The 17,602-nt window shown below is 40.5% G+C and overlaps 2 protein-coding genes across 3 annotated transcripts in view; one reads left to right on the top strand and one right to left on the bottom strand.

Annotated features, from left to right (window-relative positions):
* FAM227B (family with sequence similarity 227 member B) overlaps positions 1 to 16,287 on the top strand; it is a gene marked incomplete at its 5' end in the record, with an annotated part of 186,650 nt that extends 170,363 nt beyond the window's left edge. The window contains 4 exons of the mRNA XM_081049965.1: positions 7,968 to 8,053; positions 9,177 to 9,251; positions 11,970 to 12,039; positions 14,798 to 16,287. Of these exons, the coding sequence (XP_080906091.1) occupies positions 7,968 to 8,053; positions 9,177 to 9,251; positions 11,970 to 12,039; positions 14,798 to 14,869 (303 nt within the window). The 3' untranslated portion in view covers positions 14,870 to 16,287. The remainder of the gene's footprint in view (positions 1 to 7,967; positions 8,054 to 9,176; positions 9,252 to 11,969; positions 12,040 to 14,797) is intronic.
* The window catches only part of GALK2 (galactokinase 2), a 125,465-nt gene continuing 120,184 nt past the window's right edge, over positions 12,322 to 17,602 (bottom strand). For both annotated transcript variants that reach the window (XM_081049962.1, XM_081049961.1), the window contains exon 10: positions 12,322 to 15,497. In XM_081049962.1, the coding sequence (XP_080906088.1) occupies positions 15,290 to 15,497 (208 nt within the window). In that variant the 3' untranslated portion in view covers positions 12,322 to 15,289. The remainder of the gene's footprint in view (positions 15,498 to 17,602) is intronic.

Genomic DNA, 17,602 nt, shown 5'->3' with positions numbered 1-17,602 from the left:
CAAGCAACTCTGAGGATACTCCACAGAATATCTCTAAAGGATATGAGGTAGATAGGAAAGCCTCCTCTGCCCTCATTCTAGGAAATACTTTTGGCAGATAGGAGCAAACTTTTCCCCTGGGCCATTGTCTTTCCAACTCTCACATACACCCAAGCTCTCAAAGACATGGTACTATCCTCCTACAAGCCTCAGTTTCTTCATCTATAGCATAATCAAGTTGGACCCTAAAATTTCTAAGGTTTCTTGTTTCTGTAGTACTCTGTGATTCTAAAGGGAGATTCAAGACCCTAGAGTCTAATCTGAGGCCTCTGGGATGTCTCCAGGTCTTGATTTGTCACATCCCAATGACAACTGTCACATCCCAACTTCACTGTTGGGAAGTCTCAGAATAGGACCATTTTATTTGTACCAAAATGGCTCATTACCCATTGAATAGCTTGCCATGTAATCTCCATGTAGCAGTGCATGAGAAAATAAGTGTAAGGTCAATTCAAACAGTGGAATTGGAAAACATGTTGTCACAGTCATCGCCAAGAAACAGAATATAGCCATTCATCATAATTTATAACCTCTGAGTATTCTACAGTTGGGGAAAATTCATGGCTTTAAGTATCTGAAGAGAATAAAAATGAGGATAGTCATTAACAAACATTAATTAACAGAAGTCTACTGGAAACTATCACCATTAAATATTGCAAGAAAATGCTGAGGTCTTAGTCAACACCAACATCATACAGCTCAGAACCTCATTACACAACACAAATGTACAACTATGACCAAGTTTTATGGCCAATGAGAAAGACTTTATAAAGAATATATGCCCTCCATTTCAGCTGGAACCAACATCTTCCACTAATTGGCCAAAATGACCAACAAAAAGAGAAAGAGGAGAGGCAGCCGCTATACGTTCTCTAGACCTTTTAGAAAACATGGCGTTGTTCCTTTTGCCACATACATGCAAATCTACAACAAAGATGATATTGTAGACATCAAGGGAATGTCCCACAAATGTTACCATGGCAAAAGTGACTCTACTGTATCACCCAGCATGCAGTTGGCATTGTTGTAAACAAACAAGAGCAGGATTTTTGCCAAGAGAATTAATGTACACTTTGAGCATATTAAGAACTCTAAGAGCCAGTATAGCTTCCTGAAATGGGTGAAGGAAAATGATTAAAAAAATAAGGAAGCTGGGAGATCCAAAATGGCCAAGTAGATAAACACTGTGCCTGCTTCCTTCCATGAACACATTAAAATTACAACTAAATTATAAAACAGTCAACCTGGAGAACCATCTGAAGTCTGGCTGAACAGAAATTTTGTAACTAACAATATAAAGAAGAAGCTACATCAAGATTGGTACGAGGGGCAGAGAGGCAAACAGGGCTGGGGGCAGAGAGGCAAACAGGGCTGGAAGCAAACTTCCGTGTGGCGATTGAAAATAGGGAGAGATACCTCGGCCACTGAGATTTCCCTCAGAGGAGCAAAGGACCTCAGCCCCAGTCCAGCCTCCCCAGCCCAGAGTGTTGGTGCCAGGAAGAGGAGCCACCATAAAATCTAGCTTTGAAAAACAGTGGGGATTCCAACTATCCAGGTGGGATAGAAGGCTGTGGGAAACACAGACATCCTCTAAAACAGCCTGCACACAGACTGCTCGCTCGCAACCACTCACCTTGGGCTCCAGCAGAGGGATGGTGACTCGGTGAGCATCAGAGGCGTACAGGGAGGAGACTGAGGTGTGTAGTTCCAAGCGCAAGGGTAGAAGACATTTTCCCTGTGTGGAGTGCTCCTCCCATGCAGCCGGCAGGTAGCCAGTAGCCGCCATCTTTGTGTTGAGCCCGCCCCCTACGCTTACAGCCAAATCTGAATCTAATTGGTCTGGTGAGCTCTGCTGCTCCATTCTGCTGACTCACTGCGACCCTAACCCCACTGAACTCCCGCAACACCGGAGGCACTTTTTCCACCAGCAGCCAGCCTTGTACTCTTTCTTAGAAAACTATTAAAGTGCACAGGCCCCAGATGGGTGACGACTGGCCTGGGTGTGCTCTGAGATTTTTCCTGAGTAGCTCAAGGCTCAGCACTGGCACCAAACCATAATTTACATTAACCTGGTGAACACAACTCTTCCTACTCCAGTGAGTCCCCAAGACCCTGCCTCACCCAACTCACTGTGGGGACAAAACCCCCAAAAAGCAGTTTCCAGGCTCTCGGCCTCACATAGAAAGGTGCTGGCTCGGGTAGTAAATGGCCATCAACTGTGACCAGATGCCAGCAGCTGTGGCTAGTTGGCCGTCAGCTGTAACCCGTAGGCCATTGGCCACTAATATAACAGCTGTGGCTACGCTAGCAGGAAAAGAATGGGGGCTAGCAAGAAGATGGTGGCTGGCAAGCGCGGACTGCTGTTAGGCAGATTATGTAGATCCTCCTTCCTGTGTCTCCAGCCCAGCCGCCAGCGAGAATATATTGGTTTGACTCCCCTATCTATGGCTCCGTGGGTGTTCCTTTTTGGCCTTATCGTGTCCTGCGTACTTGGGTGGAGAGTGGGAGCTGAGACCCTGCACGACAAATGGCGCAGCGAGCAGGGTCCGCCGCGTGACACTCACATACCACATAAAGCTTTATCAGCAGCTGAACTTTAAGGGATCCAGGAGGTGGCAGCAGGTCTTGGGGTGTCCTGGCTTTTTGTTGTCCCAGGCCTAGTACAGGTGGCAGTTATTCTGTGTTCACAGCGTGGCTTCTACCCCATGCCTGCAGGTTTAGCACAGGCAGCAAAAAACTGCGGATTGCTTTGTAAATCCTACCAGATGGCCACAGGCAGTAGGTGACTGGGCCTGCACTGAAGCCCCTACCAAGAGGCCTCAGAACCAACAAACCTGGAGGTTGGCTTCAGACTACAGCAGTGCATGACGTAATTAGCCCCACAAGTGGCACACACAAAGGGCAGTCTCAACAGCCACCAGAGCCTGCTGGGGCAAATCCCACTCACTGGGATAAGTTCCCCACATAGCAGCCCATAAGCTGTGGATGTGGCCAAATCACACAGCCAATCAGCCTGAGGGTCAATCCCACCCACTGATGTGCCAATAGCAATCAAAGCTCAACTCTAACAGGAGGGCACATACAACACACACAAGGGACACTCCTGGAGCACCCAGCACAGGTGACCAGGGAGACTGTGCCAGGGCCCCACAGGGCACCTATTACATATGGCCACCCAGTCAAGACTGTGAGACAAAGCAGATCTACCTTATATATTGAAACAAACACAGGGAGGAAGCCAAAATGAGGAAACAAAGAAATACGTCCCAAATGAAAAAACAGGAGAAAACTCAAAAAAAAAATTAAAAAAATAAAAAAGAACTAAACAAAATAGAAGCAAGCAACCTACCAGAGACAGAATTCAAAACAATGGTTCAAGGATGTTTAAGAGACTCAGTAAGAACTTCAACAGAGAGACTGCAAGCATAAAAAAAAAGACACAGAAACCATAACAAAGAACCAGTCAGAAGTGAAGAATATAATAACTGAAATGAAGAATGCACTAGAAGGAATTATCAGCAGGCTAGATGAAGCAAAGGACTGAATCAGTGATTTAAAAGGCAAGGTAGCGGAAAACACCCAATAGGAACAACAAAAGAAAAAGGAATCCAAAAAAATGAGAATAGTTTAAGAGACCTCTGGAACAACATCAAGCATAACAACATTTGTATCACATGGGGTTCCAGAAGGAGAAGAGAGAAAGGAAGGGATTATGAACCTATTTGAAAAAATAATGACTGAAAACTTTCCTAATCTGGTGAAGGAAATAGACGTACAAGTCTAGGAAGCACAGAGAGACCCAAACAAGATGAACCAAAACAGGTCCACACCAAGACACATTATAATTAAAATGGCAAAGATTAAAGACAAGGAGAGAATCCTAGAAGCAGCAAGAGAAAGGCAACTAGTAACTTATAAGGGAGCCCCCTTAAGATTGTCAGCTGATTTCTCAACAGAAATTTTGCAGGACAGAAGGGATTGGCACAAAATATTCAATGTGATGAAAAAAACAAGATTATTCTACTCTACAAGGCTATCATTTAAAAGCAAAGAACTGATAAAGAGCTTCCCAGACAGGAAAAAGCTAAAGGAGTTCATCACCACCAAACCAGTATCACAAAGAATGTTAGAGAGACTTCTTTAAGATGGGGGGGTGGGATCAAAAGTATGAATAATAAAAGGGCAATAGCTATATCTGTCAACAATTACTTTCAATGTAAGTGGATTAAATGCTCCTCTCAAAAGACATGTGAAGGCTGAATGGATAAGAAAACAAAACCCTTACATAGGTTTCCTACAAGAGAATCACTTCAGATTGAAAAACACAAACACAAATGGAAAATAAAGAGATAGAAAAAGATATTTCACGAAAATGGAAACAAACAAAGAAAAAGTTGGGTAGCCAAACTTATATCAGACAAAATACGAGTAGACTTTAAAACAAAGGCTATAACAAGAGACAAAGAAGGACCCAGTAATCCCACTTCTGATGAAACCCAAATGCTACTTCAAGGGGACGCGTGTATCCATATTCATTCATCATTGTTTACAATGACCAAGATGTGGAGGCAGCCTGGGTGTCCATCGATGGAAGAGTGGATAAAGAGGAGGTGATACATACAAGCATATACAATAGAATATTGCTCAGCCAGGGAAGGGAATGGGTTCTTGCCATCTGCAGTGGCATGGATGGACCTGGAGGGTATTGTGCTGAGTGGAGTATGTCAGACAGAGAAAGACAGATGCAATGTGATATCGCTTATATGTGGAATCTAAAGAACAAAATAAACAAACAAATCAGAAACAAACTCATAGATACAGAGAACATTTTGATGGTTGCCAGATGCGCGGGGGTTTAAGGGTTTGGGTGAAAAAGGGTTTGCAATTATTTTTAACCTTTTAAACTGCAATTACTTTTGCACCACCCTAATACAAATTGGTTGTTACAAAGGGTATAGCATAAGGACTATAGTCCATAATGTTGTAATAACTATGTATGGTGTCAGATGGGTACTAGATTTGTTGGGATGGTAGATGGGAGGGGTTTGGAGGGCAGGGTGAAAAGGTGAAAGAATTAAGTACAAATTGGTAGTTACAAATTGGTAGTACAAATTGGTATATTGGTAGTTATAGAATGTAAAGTACAGCGTAGAAAATATAGTCAATAATGTTACAACTTTGTATATTCCAGGTGGGTACTAGACTAATCCAAGGGATCACTGCATAAATCATATAAATGTCTAACCACTAAGCTGCACCTGAAACTAATATAAAGTAATATTGAATATCATCTGTAACTGAAAAAATAATTTAAAAAAAAAGCAAATTGAAAAAAAAAAAAAAAAGAAGGAAGCCAAAGAGAAAGATACCTGGGTTCAGCTGAAGATCCAGCCTCCTCCACCCAGAGACGCATTTTTGTGAGAACCAGTGGAAAGGAGCCTGAGCTGATGGAACCCATTTTCTATGAACTCATGGCATGATAGGTGTAAAAAAATAAAAGACCTCTGCGCTGCTGAAAATAAAAATGTATACCCAGTTCATTTCAATAATGACAGGTGTTCAAAATTAATAATTTATAATAAAATGTAGTTCTTTGTCTCAATACCAATAAAATATAGTTCTTTGTCTCAATACCAATCATATATAATGAATGTGCAATGCAAAGAAAATCTACTTCTTTCAGAGTGACAAATATCATCCTGCTCACAAATACTTTGTTATGGAAATCATACTCAAGAGCATGATATAATTTTGTAGAAGGGTTAAAAGTCTTTGAAATTCTAACAGACACTTGAGAGAGAAATTATATATTAACAGGAAAAAGCTGCATGCAAAAGAAATCTCAGCAGCTCAAGACCATCTACACTTTAAGAAAAGCGTACCATTGGTTGTGCTAATCATTCTACAAGAAGAATGACATTCAATTTTTTGTGATTTTCACTCACAGAAGGTCTTAGACTTTCAGTCACTTTATGTAGCAGGGGGAGTAAAGCAGGCATTAAAAGTAGTCTGACATCTTCAGGTATCACTTGTTTCAGGAAGATTGTTGAGCCAATCTTCTGATGCTGCTGGACTTCATCACGGTCTGTGACAGGTGGGGAAAAACACTAAAGATGGAAAGCAGGCATAATTGAGACTGCAGGCTTCTCGCTTATGGAATGAACAGGACCACTGCCTCTTTTCAACCATGGATATCATACTAGTCCCAAGCTGACCAAGACCTACCTGTTCCCCAAATTCAGAGGGACCAAAGTTAGGAGAGACCTGGGTCTCCCTTGCTAGACTTTTGGTGGGGGAAATGTCCTATTGGAACACACAATTGGAGAAGAGAGGTGAAATTGGTGGTTTCCTATAAAAATACCCAGCAATGTTTGCACCATGTTAGTGATAGTCATGGCAATAGAACCCATCTATTTCATATACCCAATGACATTTTTTGAAAACATGAAAATAATTACTACAAAACCTAGATGCATGGGAAATTATGAAACTATGTTGGTTAATGAAAGCAACCACACCATTATAACAATAAGGTAAAATACATATTTGCATATGACAGATGGAAAGACATAAAAAAATTGAAAATAGTTTTATTTTTTGGAAAGTGGCATTATGGGAGAATTTTTTTCTTTTGATTAAATTAATGCTGCTAAAATATTCTTTGTTCAATAATATTTTTTAAGTCTTACTGAAAACTGAGTAGATTTTTGCAACATTCAGTTTTTCTCTGCTTTCATTATTTAAAATGAGGCAGTGTGTAATGTTGTTATTCATTGAACAGTCAAATATATTACTTATGCAAATGCAATCTGAAAGCTACAGTTTGAAAGTCACGTGGATCCAGACTAAGGAAGTTTTATTTTGAAATTTTACTATTTGGACTTGATTCATATCAAGAGGAAAAACTGTAGTTCATATGGGCACTTATTCCAGTAATGTCATTTAAAACATCCCTGAAGACAAGGAAATTTGTACAGTGTGATCCGATTTCGTGAAAAAATCCACTGGGCTTCTCCTAACGTTTTTTGTTGTTGATGATGGTGATTTTTTTTTCTCCTAACATTTTTATACCAGAAAAACAAAATTAAAATGAGCATCAGGAACAGCCTTGAAATAGAACATAAATGTTTTTGAAATGAGCAAATTGCATTCAGAGAAAGACAGAAGTAATCCTGAAGTGTGGTCCACAATGGGGAGTGGGGCCCCAGGAAGTCCATCTCATCCGGTGTCTTGGTAACTGCAGAGGGTTTGAGCTACGAGTTTATCAGTGAGACTAAGGTCTTAACCAATGCCTCCTTCAGTCATTTGTCAATTGCTGCTTCAGAAGGGAAATGTCTGCTTTTCCAGACACAGACATGGGTTAAGACCAGGGTTAGGGGCACAACCACAGGCTGTACCAGAAACAGACGGGACAAAAGCCCCAGCCTCATTAGCAGCACACTTACACCATCTGCTTACCATCTTTCTTTGTGCAGTAAGCAGAGCCCAAGCTAACAGAGGCAGCCAACACGTGCTGCCTGTCACCTCCAGAGCCTCTCAGAGGTCAGGACTCTGAAGTTCAGTATATGTAGAAATGTCTGAACAAGATTACAAAAATTGTGGTACATTATTAATATTTGCATTTAACAAATTGCTACTTTTAAAGCACACCAAAAGAATTTTAATGGTAATTACAGGAGTTATGAAACTATTAAGTCCTAGTGTGCTATGGATGATGTGGTCCAGATGATGGGATGTAAGTTTAAAGTGGTCTGATGAGTATTGTCTTCTTTCAGTCCTCAGTGTAACACCAGACACAATAGTCATGTTTATACTTGAGACCCTTCAACACTGGGAAACCCAGGCCAGAACCCCCCCGGTCCTCCTGTCAAGGATACTGTTTACCTCTCCCAAATGTTCCTAATTGGAAATCTTTCCTTAACCATTAGCCTATCACACCACCTGCTCCAACTTACCGTGATATTATAAAGGAGGCAAAAAGACAATTTGCAAGGAACGAAAAGGATTTTAGGATGTAAGTTGATGACATACTATTGTTAAATATAAAATTATAGACTCTTTTAAAGCTGGAAATGATCTTATAAATCACTATTTCTCCTTATTTTACTGATGAGGAGAGTTGCCTCTGAGCATCTTAGAACTTGGAGAGTGTTAAGGCTGTATGTGGTAAGCATGGGTACATGGCAAGAGTGAGGGTTTGAAGGAAGGAAGGAAGCTTTGCTGTGGTGTGATTGGGGGATGCAATCCAACATCGAGAGGCCAGAAGAGAGCTCTGAGGACTAGAGATTGGATTATTTATTGTCCATTTACAAAGATGAGCCCTGGAAGAAGAGCAGAACGGTCATTTTCAGTAGAAGGAGTTCTACTCTATCCTTGAAGCTGGGATAGCAGCTGGGATGGTGTTGAGGAAAGCAAAGCAGAGGTCTTTTCTGTAATGTTTCCTTGGGGAAACATTGTCAGTTTCTTGTACATAATTTAAATGTTTCCTCATGGCCAGTCATGGTATTCTTAAGTGCCAGGAAGCTACAAATAGCTTAATCAGAGACTGTCCATCAATTTTTATAAAAACAAATTGGCAGGTCCAACTCTTCTGCCTATGATATCAAAGTCACTGCCTTGAGGTTTTATTGCCTTAAATGGGAGAAAGGATAAGCATCCTCCCGTTTGAGTGTCTGATGCTGTTCAGGAAACATCAGAGAGGTAAATGGAAGAGCAGCCGCTAGGTCCTATCTATCCAGCAGACAGAACCAAAGTCTGAGCCTCAGCTTCCTATGGTCCCCGTCCCCCGCGCGCGCGCGCGCGCACACACACACACACACACACACACACACACACAGCCCTGAGATTTCCCATGCTCAATAGGAAGAACAGGAATGGCCACTGTGGAAGCAGCAAGGTGGAGTCCAGGCCATACTCAGGAGCCCTGGTGGTACCCTGGTGATACATGTTTACAAGGAGGACGGCTGCGCTGGGGAGTTCCTCGCACCAAGGACTGTGTGTGGGGAGGGCACGCCTGAGAACGGGTTTGTGAAGGGCTTTCCCTGACAGGGGGAAGTCAGCTAATTGCGGATTTATTGTCTCCCAATTAGGAATGCTTGCTTTATTTTAATTTTTAACTCCAAGCTTTGATTTTATAGACAAAAGCACAAAATTAATGAAGAAATAAAACTCCTGAGACAGCGGCAGGAAAGAATTGACAAGGAACTTGATAGGTTTGTTATTTATTCAACTTTGTAGTGCTTACAAACATTTTAATTGAACAAATGTGTTACATAAAACCACAATGGTTTTATTACGTAAAAATACATCAACTCAAATATCTGCAAAGAGGTTTTCTACTCAACAGTTCATCTGGAATAACACTTTAACTTGCTTTACCCACATAATCACCTACTCTGCTAATTTAATTACTTGCTGAACATTATCATTGTCTCCTTTTACTCCACCAGACATAGGATTTAAGATCAAGGCTTTTAAAAAAATGAACCCATAACCATGCCCTGCCCTAATGGAAGATGTAAACTAGAAAAACAGCCTATTTAGCTGGTGTCCGTGGGTTGGTTCTTTGTTCCCCTTCAACCCCCGCTGGTTCCCCTATACATATCAACATTGTCCTCCACTGTAGCAAGGAAAGTTGGGCTGATTTATTTATTTTAGAAATTAGAGTTTAAAAAGGAAAACTATAGAGTATTGAAGCTAAACCACTTCTTCCAACATAGCCACACACGTAAGAATATGTATCAGATGAGTACAGCCCTTCAGACAAGCCCCTGGAGGAGACCACAGCTCTGTCAGCCATGCTGCCATACTTCTCATTACTATTCTGGAACTTATAAGGCTAGTCTCCCAGTCACGTGAGGAAATCCAACCCATTACTTTAGAATCTTACCTCACTTTTTACTCAAAATCATATCACCCAGGTTTTCCCTTTGTAACACCTAAATTACAAGATCTCACTCCAGGTGACTTACAAGTTCCCAAAAATCAAATCTACATAGGACAGGATTTCACACCACTGAGCATACACAGAAGAGTGTAGAATGGTTATGGGATTGACTTGTGAGCAGCACTCAAACACGTTTTATGCAGTGACACGTTAGAGAAAGTGAAGGGAAAAGGACTCATTTGGATATATAAATCCCATATGCCTGTTAAATTGTAGGCACAGCACGTAAGTTTCTGTCTTTAATCTTTGAAACTGAGATACTCATGGAGAGGAAAGGCAAGCAGGAAGATGGGGGATTAGGTCGTGGTGATGGCTGCAGAACTGGGAATATACAATTGGCCCTCAAACAACGTAGGAGTTAGGGGTACGGACCCTGACACAGTCAAAAACCGACATACAACTTTGGACTCCCCAAAACTTAAGTTGTCCCTCAGAATCCTCAGGAGACTGGTTCTAGGATGTGTGTGGATACTCAGATCAGAGGATGCTCGTATCCCTGTATAAAATGGCACAGATACAGTCAGCCCTCCGCATCAATGAACTTCCAGCTGCAGATCAAACACAGTACCAGTATTTACTGAAAACAGTCCACATATGAGCGGACCTGCAGTTCAAACCTGTGTTGTTCAAGGTCAGCTGTACTAAAAACCACTGAATTGTACACTTTACCAGGGTGAATTTTATGGTATGTGACATATCTCCATAAAGATGCTAGTTTTTAAAAAGAAAGAGGGGGCCTCTAAATTAAGAGTGAGTTAGAAGATGGGCTGGTTTTTAACAAAGTGAGATGAACCAGTCCCAGAATGACATGCAAAGACAAGAGGACTCCAAGAGGGTGTTACTAAAGGGGTACAAAGGATATTTCGGGGTGTGTGGAAATAGGACTACGAGGAAGAGACCCAGACTGTAATAACAGATTTGAGAAAAGCAGGGAAGGACCGACCCACAAGGTCACAAGAAGTGAGGAGAGAATCCAGATTGAGGAGATAAAATTGGCAGAGATAGAGAATGAATTTGTCAGTCACAGAGCACTAAAGCAACAGACCCATAAGACGTAGCTTACTGTGCCCTCAGGGGTACCCTAGACTAAATGTAAAGAAACCTAGAGAAGGCCTTGCAGGGGGTTGGCTAACCCAAACGTTATGCTTCAGCAAAGTATGTTTGGAACTCTCAGATATTTTTACTTCCTACAAATTTCATGGAAGAAAAATAATCTTTAAGTGTTTCACTTGAAAGTTGCCAGGGAAGTTAATAGCTTTATGCCCTTTTTCATTTCTTTCTCTCACCCATGTTTCTCACGCTAATACTGTTTCTCCTTTGTCCCAAGTTCCTGTCCTTCCTTGCCTAAGTTACCTCTGCCTCTTCCCTGGTCCATAGATCTCTGGAAGTTTCCTGTTGTCTCCTGAATTCAACGATTCATTTCCTTCATAAATATTTCTGAACGCATATTTGGTGACAGAAATCAAGACACATGCCTGGATTCCCACCCTCCATGAGCTTACAGTGTAGTCAGTGTCCTCACCTGTTAGCTTTTTTCATCTCTCTTTCTCCCCCAGATCTTTGCCTTGCCAGTCCATTTTACTCTTCTCTCCTCATTGACACATCTTAAAAGTCTGTGTGGGAGCCTGGTGAGTGGAATCAGTGAAGGAAATACAGTGTGAACCATCTCTCTGAAGGGGACACTTCACTGAGGGGATGCAGTGTCACGCGGTGGGTGGAAATGAGGGCTCGAGTCACACTGCTTGGGTTTAAATCCTGTTCATTGTCAGCTGTGTGACAGTGGGCAGGTTACTTAACTTATCTGAGCCTGTTTCCTCCTTTATAATAGGAGTGCCTACTTCATAGGATTCTTGTAAGTGCAATTGAATTAATAGTTGTAAAGTACTTACTAGTGCCCAGCATATTAAACTCTTTGTAAATGTTGACTCTTAGTTGGTGTCAGTATAAAAATGGTTCATTAGCGATATTCTTTATTCCATGATAGACTCCAAGCAAAGGCTACCTTGAAACCTTACGAAGCTAAGGATGACTTTCAGAAGTTCCTACATAACCTGGTATGTTTCTTTTTTGAAAATAATTGAGAATTCTCTCTCTAGCTTCTCTTATATAGACTGGAAAGTATTTAATAAACAATATATGGTTTCACATCCAAGTTACAGTGGCAGAACAGGATGCATTCTTGTTATTTAATCATCCATATGCACATTTAGGATAATCTCTGCTTTACATATTTGTGACAACCTCATGCCCATTATCCCCATCCCTTGCTTCTGACCAGTTTGGGCAACTGAAAACATGCAAAAGCAGTCAGAATTTCAAATTAACAAAAAATTATTGGTGTTTAAAGTCATATTTTATTTTCCATTAATAATTCAACAAAAATATATTGGATTCCAACTACTGTGTTAAATGAATGGTCCCTGCCTTCAATTAACAGAAACATAAGACAGAAACGACAAAGGTCTACACAGGGCTAAGAGTGACAAAGAAAGGAGAGGAAGGAGACTGCTCCATCTTTCCAGTTTTCTTTGCCCCTCCTTTTCTGCTTATGGGCAGTCCTTTAAATATGAAGGGCTTTCTTTCCTTCCAACAGGCAAGAATGTGTAAAGATTAGTGTACATTAAATCTGAAGGCTGGACCATCCGAGGAATAGGAGAGAGCCTTTTATTTTCGGCATGTCAGGCTTCTACTCAAAAATCCAGAGCAGTACTCATTGGCTACTGGTGCAATGTCAAAAACAGGGGTCAAATAATCTAATTGAATCCCTTTTTGAGTCAAAACGGTGAGATAGAAAGGAGTAAAATACCAGGGTGTTTAATATTAAACAAATAATACTGATATTCTACTTCCCTACACACACACACACACACACACACACAATTCTTTCTCCCATTTTTCTTGGTCTCTCTTAACCTCAGAGAAATATTCTATTTAGTGTAAGAAAACAATTGTGCAGGTTGACCTCAGCTAGTAAATGATAAATGGCCTGAGTATCAGGGAAACTACAATGAGTTGTGAAAACTGTAGCACACCGGAGAGTCCCTGCCTCATCTAAACCAGGCAACCACTTCCCCAGCCTGCAGGAATGGAGGCCAAAGTGTTATCAGGTCCTCCACCATCAGTAATCCGGATTCTTCCATAAAATTCCTAATGAGGACGCCAAGCTTTTGAATACTTTGGGGGCCAAACTAAATATATCTGTAGACCAGATGTGGCCTATGGGCTACTGGTTTGCAACCCCTGGTCTAAATGGTGGACTTTGCACTCTTCAAAAGCTGGCTCTAGCCAGTATTGCCAATCTGTTATTCTCCATTATATCCCAAGGCAAACCCTTCACTCCCACTGAGCCTTCTGAACACACCAAGTGTACCCTCTTGTCATATATCTTGCTCATCTGCATTGCCTACTGCCCAGCTTCCAAATTGTACTCATCCTTCAGGGCCCTGCTCAAGTTCCATCTTCTGTACGAAGCTTTTTTCCAGTGGTCCTAGCCCCATCCTTTCCAAACAAATTTGATATCTCTCATAATTTTAAAAATAACACTTGGTGATAGTTTGATTGAAAACTAGTTCTTTTCGTCAAGCCAGTACTAAGACAAATACAGAGTAAATCCGTGGTTTAGAATGACTGAAATTTTTATTATACTTACTGGTTGCAAGGAAGGAATCTCATGGTAAAAATTTCAATAGCAAAGCGATGGCAAATTCCTTTTTGTTACTGTAATGCAGGTATATTTAAAGAATCATATACCAACCATAGCTCTTTTGTGGGAAATGGGAAAGGTATTAAAAAGTAAAAGATTATAATTTAAAATCAATTCAGATTCTGTATTGTTGATTTTTAAAAACTCAAAATTCTTTCAAAAAATTTTACCTAAGCCGTCACAAGCATTTACCTTGCTGCTAAGAATAAAAATGCACCAGAAGTTTGTTTTAGAATAGAATAATGGATTTCCTAGTACTTTATGTATGACTGCTGTCCTTTGAGAAATATTACCGGCTCTATGAAACTGAGATTCAAGATGATGATGTCCAATCTTTGAGTTGTGCATTCGTGAGCAAAAAACATCATAAAATAATAGAAAGTTGTGATAATTTTTGGATAATTTATGCCATAAGACCGCCACTGTCTCAACTATCTGATTACATCACAAAAATGCTTTTTGGTCTAAATCTTCATATAATTCAGGGAGGCCCTTCTGTCATCTATCCATGAGAAAAAGCCATGTATTTACCATCACTACATGGCCAAACATTTCTGCCCATTTTTGAGAAACATACAGGCACCTACCAACATCCCTACCCATCCCAGAACAAACTCAGCCTTTTCCTACTTTCACCCATATACCTGCACACCTGCCCCACACTGGTCCACATATACAAACTGATCTTACTAAAAAGACAATAAAGGGTTGCAAGGTGGTATTTCCCAGAACAGTAAGCATGCCTCTTGGATTAGAGAGGCATTTATGAAAATGTAGGATAGAGTGGGGAGAAAGGCAACTCTATGAACAAATTTAATTATCTGAATTATCGTCCAGATAATTCTCTGTTTCACTGTGAACAGAGATAAACACTTAAAGTGTCTTTTAACTAAGTTTCTCTATTAAATGATAGAAAGAGCTCAGGGCCAAAAGAATGGAAAGGATTGTTTATGTGATATCACATGGTTAAAAAATTAAATGTTTGGGATTTTCTTCCTAAATCCATCTTTTGAAAAAAAGTAAGTAATTCTTCTCATCTAGATAATTGGGGGAATCTCAACATTCAAGTATACAATCTGTGAACACTTAATAATGTATTATTTTAATAGCGTTGTGAAGCTCACGTTGAGAGAGAACTTCTGGCATCACTATCATCATCAACAACAACAACAGAAGACTAGGAGGAAGAACAGTAAGAAAAACGAGAAATAAACTGTATGTAAGAATATTGCATACCATTCCATTGTATCAGTTTAACTGTAACAGTATGTTTAATTCAAGTCCAATCCATGAGGTCAGTGCTGATTGTCTTTTACCATTCATCTTTAAAAACCTTGAAATCAATAAATCCCAGCAAATCATTCTTAAGCGATCTGCCCAACAATAATTTTGGCTCTTATTGGTAGAAAACATATTTTAAGATGGAAAAAGAATCATTATGAAGCATAGAGAGCTTTCAACCATCTCTTTGGAAATACATCTTGATAATAGCAACCGTTCATCATAATACAAAACAGAAAAAGGATTAATTTACTGCGGCATAAGAAGTCCTGCCAGTTCCTAAATGCCCTAAATAGTTTCTCTGAGATTTTCTACATTGTTTAGGCCTCAAGGAAAACCAAAGCCCCGCCTCCAGGTTTGGTAGCAAACAAACTCTGCTTCTCGGGTGCCAGGCTTCGGTTGTTCTTCTGGTAATAAGCTTCACGCACATTTGCCAGGAAACTGGGCAGTTTGTCGGCAGGTACTATTGATACTGTGCAGCCGCCCCATCCTGCTCCAGTAAGTCGTGAACCCTGAGCCCCAAACTTCCTAAAACAATGAGGAAAAGAACATTAGAACCTGTAAATGAAAACAAGAGTAATTTGCCTGGTGCTTATAGAACATACATTCTATACCCAAGTTCTAATGAGAGAGAGTTTTGTTTTGGGGGGGTTTTCAGTGTGGTCAAGGTGATTTGAAGTTTAATTGGACGTAAAACTAGCCCCTGGTTTTGGCTCTACGTAGTAAGTAGTTGCTATACAACTCCTCAAGTGGTCATTTTTCTGGAATCTTCCCTGACTGCATCTTTAGGAGCTGGTCTGACAACTGGACTCAGAATTTATTATTAAATGAAATGTGTGATTGGGATGGGAACTACTATATAAACCACCACATAGCAAGAGGCACTTTTTGTCACCATTAACCAGGCATAGTTTCAAGCCTCAGATTTACACCAAAGTGAAAAAGGCCCTACACAAAGTACAAGGATCACTCATCTTTAAAAGATGCAACTTATCCTAACAATAAAAGTTAACATGTACTTCCAATTCTTCCTAATAAAATTCACTCCAAATTCATAGCAGATTAAAAACTCCGTAAGTAATTTAGCACAATTTTGTTCCTTTCTCCCATCTAAATGAGCTACTTTGGTTCCTGGAAAATATCAATAGAATATTACCCCTACTCTAAGACATCAGAATTATTCCACACCAGTAATTCATTCTCCTCTCAATGATTTTCTCAATTGGTTTCATAATTTGTTTCATGCTTTTCAAATGAAAATAGATGTTTAAGGAAGAAAACAAAAATGCTTGAAAATAAAGATTACTCATCTCCTGTCCTTCAAACCTTCAGCTTCTGGTCCAATAGCCAAACTAAGCCCGTCATCCAGGCTGAAAAGGTTCTCTGACCCTGGGATTCTACGGTTACTCTGAGTTCTTAGGCTGGCAAAGGGCCAGTTTGCAATTTGGTGATTTGAAATTTAAAAAAAAAAGTTGTCACTGTCAGCCACATCAAACTCTCTCTCTCTCCCTATGGAAAATGCTGAGAAAAACTGAGGTGTCCAGGAAGTTATCTCTGGAAGACCATGGCAACATCTAGAGGAGAACACTGTGTCCTCTTACGTGATTTTCTAAGACCCAAACTATGCCATTTTGCTGGACTCAAGTCAACCCAGTCTTTTATGGTCTTCAATGGACTTCTAGAAATATTTTCTTACACATTTTCATTTGAACAGTTTTTGAAAGCTGTGGTTTCGAATTGAACCTAAAGCAAACTGAGAGTATTGTTTCTAACTGGCTGCAAAAGCCATAGGAATTGTGCCAGAGGGCCTATTTTCCTGAGTATCCTGCCAGTTTCCAGAGAGCAGAAGCTAGAAATCTTTCTAGGTAAATGCATTCACTTTTGAGTCTCCAGAGCTGCTCTGTCACCACCCTGCCTGCTGCAAATGAAAATGGACTGGATTGCATCAGCCACATGGTCTGAAATCATCGAGGCTCAAGTTTCCCCACTAGAGAATGATAAGTGCTATTATAAATAGCCTTCTGCCCTGAGTCAGTGGCACTTGTGATCACAAATCAGGGTCTGTCCCAGCAGCTGGGCAGCAGCCTGCCCAGTTACCCACTCACAAGTCAGAAAGGTCCTGTCTGCAGCGTTCCCCACTGGTGCTTAATACGCCCTTTGGCTTATGCCATAGAAATTTTGAGAGAGATCCAAAAGTCAGGAGACCAATATAAGCTTTAAATTAAGAAAGGAAAGCAGTTGAGCCAAGGGTATTTAGTGAACTTTTCACGTTTGCATTTTTTTTCCCCCTGGGAGAACAGTAAGGCATTAAAAATATAGGTCCTGAGAGGCAGTCATCAGGGAGGCAATCCAAGAGTTATGAAAACCAAAACCCTAAAATCCTCCAAATACCACTTTGATGATTGTGGTGACTGGATTGGGAATAATGAGGAAGGGCTGGTCAAAACAACAAAAGCAGCCTCTGCCTTAAAAAGCATGATCTACAAAACAAAGGTGGGGCAGATGAGAGATGGAGATTATAAAGCAGGTTCCCTTTGATGCTTTTATCACTGAAAAGTGTATTCATATAATAACTTTCCAGGCACCCAATATAGCCTGACTAAAATTTCATTCTTTTAAATGAACTGATTTGA

The sequence above is a fragment of the Rhinolophus hipposideros genome, assembly GCF_964194185.1.
Source record: "Rhinolophus hipposideros genome assembly, chromosome: 5".
Classification (NCBI taxonomy): Eukaryota; Metazoa; Chordata; class Mammalia; order Chiroptera; family Rhinolophidae; genus Rhinolophus; species Rhinolophus hipposideros.
This window is presented reverse-complemented; position numbering and strand designations above follow the sequence as displayed.